We start from the raw sequence: 9,570 nt of genomic DNA on the forward strand, positions 1-9,570 counted from the left end.
TGGTTCCCTGTGACCTCACCGGCGCGGGGCCTTTTGGGAAATGAAGTCTTTTTTTCAAAGAGCTTGCCGCCGGGCTGGATCCAGGCCCTTTCGTCTTGGCAGATTCGAGGTGTTTGGAACGACAAGAACCTAGATGTGGAGCCCGAATTTGAGGGTGTGACTGATTTGGTTTGGAGAATACCTTTGAGGATCTCTGAAGGAGAAAGAGTGCTACAGACTCTGGCTATTGTCACGCCCTTCGCCTGCAGCCACAGCCCACATAGGGTGGGCCTGATCTGTTCCTGACCCTAGAGGGCCAACCCCGGGACGGGGCGGAGTCGGGATACTGGGGACCCTGGAGGTCAGGCTGCCAGACGTAGGGGCAAATTGAGCTGCGTGTTAAGGAGACTGCTAGAGTTCAAAGGTCAGGGGTCAACGTCGCGAGTTGTTGTGGGGAGTCGAAAGTCGGAGGGGTGCTAAGGAAGACTCAGGTAGGGACTGAATAGTCAGAGTACAGATTTGTGGGAAGGGGACTTGGAGGGAGGAGAAGCTAGGGCTGACAAGTCGCGTCTCGCCGGGGGAGGCGGGGAGACTTAAGAGAGAAGACTGAAAGGGAAAGGAATCCTCTAAGATACCCATTCTCGGACCGCGAGCCCGTCATTATCGGTCACTTGGCCGGGCCTCCGGGGGGTTGTAACCTCAGTTGTCCGCAGGGTGAGGAAATGGCTTCTCCCTCTAGACAGGCCCCCCTCGGGGGGTCAGGACTGCTTCATGGGAGCCGGGCTCGTTCTTATGGAAGCCTGGTGCAGTCTGCCTGCTCCCCGGTGAGGGAAAGACGCCTGGAGCATCAGTTGGCGCCCGGAGACACCCTGGCTGGACTAGCACTCAAATACGGGGTGACGGTGAGTCTTCCAGGATTGGGACGTAGACACCCAATTAGAAGAGGTTTATTCCTCATGAGAATGTATGGCCCTCTAGGCAACTTCCCCTGGAATTTTCTTAATTGTGTTTATATTAACTGATTGTGATAAAGGTTTGGTCCTCCTTTATCGTTTTGTTTTCCCATCTCAGTGTTGCACTGTCTGGTGGGAACAAATCCTGTCCCATTATCCCAACGGAGGGGAGCAGCATTTATTTTTTAGGCCAGTCACTGTACTAAAGACTTTACATCCATTAGCTCATTTGATCCTCACATCCCTATCAAGCGTATAATTATTGTGCCCTTTTTACAGATGAAGAAACTGAGACTTAGATTGGTTAACCAGTTTGACCAAGGTCAAATAACTTATAAGTGTTGGTGTGAAAATTCAGACAGGTCTGTCTGATTCCAAAGCCTGTACTGTTAACTACATAGAAATATTTTAATTGAGAATGACTAAACATTCACAGCAAACAATACAGAGCTAGTTTTTAGTCTGAGGTTCCTAGATTGCCGGGAGAAATATCAATAACCTCAGATATGCAGATGATACCACCCTTATGGCAGAAAGTGAAGAGGAACTAAAAAGCCTCCTGATGAAAGTGGAGAGTGAAAAAGTTGGCTTAAAGCTCAACGTTCAGAAAACAAAGATCATGGCATCTGGTCCCATCACTTCATGGGAAATAGATGGGGAAACAGTGGAAACAGTGTCAGACTTTATTTTGGGGGGTTCCAAAATCACTGCAGATGGTGACTGCAGCCATGAAATTAAAAGACGCTTACTCCTTGGAAGGAAAGTTATGACCAACCTAGACAGCATATTCCAAAGCAGAGACACCACTTGACCCTTTTCCCTTTCCTTTGTTTTCCTTGGGAATATACAATGAATGAAAACTTATTGGTACTGAAAAAAAAAAAAAAGCAGAGACACCACTTTGCCAACAAAGGTCCATCTAGTCAAGGCTATGGTTTTTCCTGTGGTCATGTATGGATGTGAGAGTTGGACTGTGAAGAAGGCTGAGCGCTGAAGAATTGATGCTTTTGAAGTGTGGTGTTGGAGAAGACTCTTGAGAGTCCCTTGGACTGCAAGGAGATCCAACCAGTCCATTCTGAAGGAGATCAGCCCTGGGGTTTCTTTGGAGGGAATGATGCTAAAGCTGAAACTCCAGTACTTTGGCCACCTCATGCGAAGAGTTGACTCACTGGAAAAGACTCTGATGCTGGGAGGGATTGGACGCAGGAGAAGGGGATGACAGGATGAGATGGCTGGATGTCATCACTGACTCGATGGACCTGAGTCTGAGTGAACTCCGGGAGTTGGTGATGGACAGGGAGGCCTGGCATGCTGCGATTCATGGGGTCGCAAAGAGTCGGACACGACTGAGTGACTGAACTGAACTGAAGTGCTGTCTCCTCTTGTTCTTTTCTCCTCCTCAATGCTCTGCCCTCTTCTTTTCAAGAAGGTGGTCTCTGTGGTACAAAACAGGTACTCTCTATGCCAAGCATTTCAGTTCATGCGTAGGGTGTATTTAGTAGGAGTAAAAATACATTGCTTTAAAGTTGATAAGGGTCTTCCCCTATATCTTGTTGAATTAGGCAACATTTTTCTGCTTGGTATGTTCAAAGCATTGTGGTAACCATCTTGGGAGATAGAAACATAAATCAAGTGTGTAGCTGCTGCTCTTATGTAATTTACAGTCTAGTAAGAAGTGAGTGAAGAGGACCTAAAAAAACCTCTTGATGAAAGTGAAAGTGGAGAGTGAAAAAGTTGGTTTAAAGCTCAACATTCAGAAAACTAAGATCATGGCATCTGGTCCCATCACTTCATGGGAAATAGATGGGGAAACAGTGGAAACAGTGTCAGACTTTATTTTGGGGGGCTCCAAAATCACTGCAGATGGTGATTGCAGCCATGAAATTAAAAGGCGCTTACTCCTTGGAAGGAAAGTTATGACCAACCTGGATAGCATATTCAAAAGCAGAGACACCACTTTGCCAACAAAGGTCCATCTAGTCAAGGCTATGGTTTTTCCTGTGGTCATGTATGGATGTGAGAGTTGGACTGTGAAGAAAGCTGAGTGCCGAAGAATTGATGCTTTTGAACTGTGGTGTTGGAGAAGACTCTTGAGACCCTTGGACTGCAAGGAGATCCAACCAGTCCATTCTAAAGGAGATCAGTCCTGGGTGTTCATTGGAAGGACGGATGCTGAAGCTGAAACTCCAGTACTTTGGCCACCTCATGCGAAGAGTTGACTCATTGGAAAAGACTCTGATGCTGGGAGGGATTGGGGGCAGGAGGAGAAGGGGACAACAGAGGATGAGATGGCTGGATGGCATCACCGACTCTATGGACATGAGTTTGAATGAACTCCAGGAGTTGGTGATGGAGAGGGAGGCCTGGTGTGCTGCGATTCATGGGGTAGCAAAGAGTCGGACACAACTGAGTGACTGAACTGAACTGAAGAAGTGAGCAGGGACACAAATAATGATTGTAGGTGACAGAACGTGGTGAGTTTGTAGAGGTGTTAAGAAAGAGTGGGAAGTCAGGAAAGAAGATTGGTTTTTATTTGGAAGGGGACATTAGTGCAGACTTTAAGGGGACCATGACAATGGGCCTTCAAAAACTTGGACATCCCTTTCTCTATGGTCCTCTCTATAAATCTGTGTAATCCAGTGGTCTACATCCTTTACATCTTTGTCTTTCCAATAGCCTGCACTCTAAGGGACAGAACTATTTCTTTTCAATTTTATGTCTCTGGAGTCTGACATAATCCCCAGCACATAGAAGCTTAATAGATGTTTTTTGAATGAATGAAAGTCTGGCTAAAATTTCCACATTGGAGATTGGGAGTATAGTAAAGTGAACATTTAAGTAGAGGGAAGACCTAAATAAAGAAAATGGATTTGAAAGTACTAAGCAGTCCTTTCATCCCAGCAGAGGCTCAGATGTTGTGCAATGAAGGAAACTGCTGCTAGTGATTCAACAATTATTGTTTGAGGTTTTCTTACTGCCCTGTATCTTTCTGAGTACAGAAAAGCTCTGTAGTCTAGTAAAGAAAAGTTCTAGGTTCTGGTTTCATTCTGCTGCTTACTAGCTGAGTGACTGGATAGTCAACCACTTTACTGTCTGGGGCCTCAGTTTCCTCATTTGTACAATAAGAATAAAAAATAAAAAACTTAGGTAAATAAATTACGTAATTTATTACCTACCTGTCATTTAAGGAACACTTAGTATATGCCAAGCTCTATTATCTCATATTATCTCCATGAAACTTTATGAGGTAGATGTGACCATTTCCACTTAAAGATAAGAAATATCACTATGGTGTACATCTGAAACGTAATAGTGTACTTATACTTCAATAAAAACAAATTTTTAATGATAAGGAGACTGAAGCTTTGAGAGATAACTTGCTATAGACTATATACAACTAGTTTAATTGTTAGAGCTAGGATTCAGACCTAGTTGTCTTGTTCTAAAATCCTCATTCATGGGACTTCCCTGGTGGTCCAGTGGTTAAGACTCTATGCTTCCACTGAGGAGACGTGGGTTCGATCCCTGGTCCGGAACTAAGAGCCCACATGGTGTGTTGCATGGCTAAAAAAATAAAATCCTCACTTTGAACTGCTCTATTAAACTAGATTCTAATGACCTTCTAGCTCTTGGCTCGAAGGCAGAGGAACAATGTCCCCATATATGGTGCTTCTGGGAAGTAATAAAAGCAACAGAAAATTCACAAATTAATTCATATCATCTTGGAACTAGAAGGGACCTAGGATATTATCTAGGCAAAATAAAATGAATAGCATCAAAGTGCTTGGCAAAGTAAAAGTATAAAACTGCAAGCCGCTTTTAACTGTTTTTACTGTTCAAATCAATCAGATTTTATTTTTAAACTCATTATAGCATAAGATTTTATTAGTCAAGTTTATTTTAGTAGTCTTGGCCTAGAGTGGAAACAGCTTTGATATTGGACAGTTATAAGAATTATGATCTCCCAAACTGGTGCCTTTATGGGATGAATTTTTAGTAAAACTGGCTGCCTGGCCTCGGGTAATAAAATACTGATATACGGTGTCTGTGGTTTCTATATTTTATTATCTAGTTTCTTTACTCATAAAGCATTAATGAGCCTCTGCTGTGTGCCAAATTTGTGTGATATTGAGGAGAATCTTAGGGATACAGAGACAGCAAGTCACCAGTCTTGCCCTTAAATGACTCACAGTGTGCACAGGACAAATATGCCTACAGTATAATATAACAAGATAGGTATTATTATGGCAGTATTTACAGTATGCATTGGGAGCCCTGAAGAAGATAACACGAAGGGAATGATAGTTGATGAGAAGTTTTCCCGGCCAAGAAGGGAGAAGTGGAGAAGCGTTCCAGGCAGATAAAGTCACAAAAGTGTGAAAGATCATGAAATGTTGGAAGAAAAATTAAAAGTTCAGGATGGCAAAAGGTGTAAGTGGCAGAAGGGAGGTGTGGCTGGACTTCCTATGAAGGTGAGATGCCCTTGAATGGTAATGCGGATTTTATCTCTGACCCAGTGGGGAGCCATAGAAAGTTCATAAGCAAGGTAGTGGATTGATCAGGTTAAATTTTTTTAAAAAAGATACATGTCAGCAGGGTAGAAGATAAGTTAAAATGGAGGGAGGAAGACCAGTTAAAAAACTTAACAATACCCAAATGAGACATATTGAGTCTGTTCTAAGTCAGTGGTGATGTGAAGCTGAGACCAGAGATGAGATTTTTGCAGCATTTTTGTTGACCTCTTGGGTATAGATGGTGAAAGAAAAGTATGAGTTAAGGATGACAGTGATATTTCTACTTTGGGAGGCAGGTAGATATAGATGGTGATGCCAGCCACTGTGTTTAGTGATGAATAAATAGGCACTAAATAAATACGTGATCAGTGAAATTATTAATATTATAATAAGAAAAGCATTCCTGGGGACTTCCCTGGAGGCCCAGTGGTTAAGGGGGCCTTAACCACTACAGGGGGCATGGGTTCCAGCCTTGGTCGGGGAACTAAGAGCCCACATGTCTCGCAACATGGCCAAAATAAATACATAAGAAAAGCATTCCTGGGAGGAGTAAAAAGGCCCAGAATTCTAGCTCTATCAGTAGCTTGCTAGGCAAGTCACTTAACCTCTCTGAGCCTCACTTCCTTCACCTTTATGGTAGTTTTCAAAGTATCATATATGGGGATATTGCTCCACTGCCTTTGAGCCAAGAGCTAGAAAGGTCATTAGAATCTAGTTAGTTTCAGAGTGAGTTCCTTCATCTTCACAGTAGTTTCAAAATCTAGGGCTCCCTAAGACTCTTTAGGGATCCACAAGGTCAAAACTATTTCCATAGTAATAATAGCAAGACTTTATGCATCTTTTTTATTTTCATGGGTGCACACTGTTTTTCAGAAGCCATGTGGCCTGTGATACTGCAGCAGATGCTTGTAGAGGCAGACATGAGAAGCCTGTTGTCTTCAATTAAGTCGGACATGAAAGTGATTTACAGAAATGTAAAACAGTGCCTCTGTTCTTGCTATATGTTCACTATTTTTGTTTTATAAAATACATTATTTTTCATTAAAATATTTATGTTAACGTTTAAGTGTTTTAAAGTTTTTAAGTTTTAATTTATAATACCTTAAATATTGATAGATGTGATTAATGTAAGTAAAAGCTTTTTTCCTCAATATTTTTTTAAAATGTAAAGGGGCCCTAAAACCAAAAAGTGTGAAAAACTACTGATCAATAAAATAGCGATAATAGCCCTCTGTAATTTTGGTTATTATAGGGCCAGATAAGACTCTGAACAATCACTTTAAAAGGCATGAGATGCTATACAAATATAAGGTGGATCATTATTACTGTCATTAATTGTGGTGACTTTTTTTTAAAGATGGAACAGATTAAGCGTGCAAACCGCCTTTATACTAATGACTCCATCTTCCTGAAGAAAACCCTCTACATCCCCATCCTGACAGAGCCCAGAGACCTGTTCAATGGTTTGGATTCTGAGGAAGAGAAGGATGGAGAAGAAGCAGTACAGCCAAGTAAGGATGAAGTTCGACCACACTCAGCCGAGAGGAAGAAACGAGAAAGAGGTTTAGGACATGCCAATGGTGAACCCCTTCCCACAGCTGGCCAGGAGCCCGCCAGGCATGACCTTTCTGCCTCCGATTTCCTCAAGAAGCTCGATTCACAGATCAGCCTGTCAAAGAAGGCTGCTGCCCAGAAGCTGAAAAAGGGGGAAAGTGGGTGAGTCTTGAATGGGTCCTTTTAAGTCCCTCCGTAAATTTCTCTGTTCCCCCAATCTTACCTGATCAGACACAAAGTAAGCCCAGTGTCAGCAGAAGCAAGGTGAAGCCTTTCCCTCAGGTGGCCCCAAGACGATTCGCAGAGCCCATGGCTGTTGGAATGGGTGGAGGCGCTGGAAAGTGATTCTGTGTTCCCAGTGGAGGGAAATAGTTGGCTGTTCTTACTGCTCTGATGATCCATGAAGGAACGTTAGGGTTAGGATTTATCCAGAGGGTGTTGGACTCCATCGTAAAGCAACCAGCTCATGTATATTAGAGGAAGACAGCTTCCCACTTACTTCTTCATTCAGCCCATCTCAGTCTCTTCCCTTGATCTGTTGCTTTTCCCCCTTTTCCTCACCTGCAGGATACCTGGGGAGGATTCAAGTCTTCACCTAAGCTCTCCTCGGATGCAGCAACGAGCAGTCCTAGGTCCTGTGCCACTGACCCAGACCTCTCGGACCCGGACACTTCGGGACCAGGAAGATGAAATCTTCAAACTCTGAGGTCCCCAGAACTGATTGAGAGAAGCCAGATGCTGAAGGAGCATCTTGAGGGAGAGAGGAGCCTGAGGTGAGGCTCAAGAACACGGCTTCCCAGCCTACCTCCCCGTACTCCTGCCATCTCCCCAGCCTCCTTGTCCGTCAAGAGTTCCTTGGCCTGGAGCAGTTCTATTGGCAAGAGTAGGGGATGGGAAATAGACCCCTTCTCTGTTCTTGGGCTGAGTCTAGAGTTGGTCTTTAGACTCAAAAGGTCTTTTTAGATCCCTGCTGCCCTTCCCGTCCCTTCCATGATTCCTTGGCCTTAGAGCCAAGGGAGGCAGGGACTCCCCTAGCCCCTAACTTCCTCCCCATCTCCAACTCTGTTACCTAATTTATTTGGTGCTATATTGAAGTAATATTTATTTGCTGTATCTTATTGTTTCCCACTCTTAGCTGAAAAATGGGATTTCTGTAGCCCTTCGATGAGGGGAACCCAGGAACAGTGAGCCAGTGATTTCTAGTCCACCTTCCCCACCTTCTTAGCCAACCATGTTATTGAGAATGGGCCATCAGTGATCTAGCCCTTCTGCAGGGAGTGGCAGACTGTGCCAGGCCTTGTCCCCAGTCTCAAATGAAAGAATTTGGGCTTAGTCTTGATTAATCAGGTCACTGTAACTTTTTCACAACTCTTGCTCTGAGGAAAAAAAAAGGCAATGTAGGGTCCAGAACCCTCCGTGCCACCAGTTCACCCCTCTGATCTGCTCCTTTCTTCAGCCTGTGTGAGACTAAAGGATGGAAGAAGAATTGACTTGAGTTTGAAGAGGAAGACAGTTGTGGGAATCTTTTTGCCATGGGAGCCTCTTTGTTATACCCTCTCCCTGCCAGAGCCTGTTGATCTATGCCTTGCTCCTCACTACGTATTTATTTGCAATTTGTAGCACTGATGTGTGGTACAGTTTTTTTGAGTTTCTTAAACAGAAGTAGGCAAAGAAACCCCAGTGATATTGGAAATATGCCTCAGTCTCCTGTATGGAAATGGTGAGAGGTGAGATGAGTGGTGTTTATATACCTGTTTCCTCTGTGATGGTCATAAGATATAAAAAGCTGGAGAGATTAAACATTGAGCCCTGTGCATGTTTTAATAGTTTTATTTCCTCTGTGAGACTCTCCCCTGCCCTAGCCCCTTCTTCCTGCCCTCTGGAGCAGAGCCTCTGGGATCCCTCCAGACTCTGCAGACCTTCAGATCTAGAATGTCTCTCAGGGTCCCCTTCCCCCCAGCTGTCTTTAGTGTCCCCAGAAGAGTTAGCTGGGCTATGTCCTCTTACCCTGGTTCTGAGGTGAGGGGGCTTCCCTGTTTGAAAGGCCCTTTGCAGGGGAAACAGAGATCCAAGTTTCACTTCATCTTTTTTCAGGCAGCTTTGTTTCCGGTCTTGGGGCTGGAGTGGGAAGAGAGGCCTCAACCCTCAGCTTTGCTTCTTCTCCACCAGGAGTCTGGGGGTGGGGTAGTCTCAGAGTCACACGCACTCTTGGGAAAGACTGAAGCCTGAGGATTGAAAAGCATTAGTGCAGAGGCGCAGGGTTAGGAGCCTGGTGTGTGTAGTTTTCTCAGTCAGCCATTCTGCCAAGAAGGAGCGTGCTGGGGCTGGGACTCTCAGAGCTTGCCCTCGTCCAGCAGCTTCCTGAGCCCGCCGCAGATCTTGCCCAGGTGCTGGGTGTAATCAGGCCCGTAGAGAGCCGTGAGCAGGCCGGCGTCAGAGAAGTGATCGAACACGTGGCGGATGCGGCCGTGGGACTTGGGCGTGAGGTGGCGCTCCACCAGCTCCAGCAGCACGTCCCGGCACTCGATCAGCAGGCTGGCCAGCACGGCAGCCTCGAAGGTGAAGTCCAC

The 9,570-nt window shown here is 44.8% G+C and overlaps 2 protein-coding genes across 2 annotated transcripts in view; one reads left to right on the forward strand and one right to left on the reverse strand.

The window, feature by feature from the left end:
- The first annotated feature begins 13 nt into the window (after positions 1 to 13).
- LYSMD1 (LysM, putative peptidoglycan-binding, domain containing 1) lies at positions 14 to 8,816 on the forward strand. Its single transcript, XM_010857535.1, has 3 exons — positions 14 to 881; positions 6,804 to 7,162; positions 7,568 to 8,816. Exons 1-3 carry the CDS (start codon positions 702 to 704, stop codon positions 7,704 to 7,706), a joined length of 678 nt encoding a protein of 225 aa, XP_010855837.1. The 5' UTR covers positions 14 to 701; the 3' UTR covers positions 7,707 to 8,816.
- The window catches only part of TNFAIP8L2 (tumor necrosis factor, alpha-induced protein 8-like 2), a 2,956-nt gene continuing 2,200 nt past the window's right edge, over positions 8,815 to 9,570 (reverse strand). Inside the window, exon 3 of the mRNA XM_010857534.1 lies at positions 8,815 to 9,570. This exon is cut by the window's right edge and continues 16 nt beyond it. Coding sequence (XP_010855836.1) covers positions 9,334 to 9,570 — 237 coding nt within the window. The 3' untranslated portion in view covers positions 8,815 to 9,333.

Source organism: Bison bison, unplaced genomic scaffold (assembly GCF_000754665.1).
Source record: "Bison bison bison isolate TAMUID 2011002044 unplaced genomic scaffold, Bison_UMD1.0 scf7180017864381, whole genome shotgun sequence".
Classification (NCBI taxonomy): domain Eukaryota; kingdom Metazoa; phylum Chordata; class Mammalia; order Artiodactyla; family Bovidae; genus Bison; species Bison bison.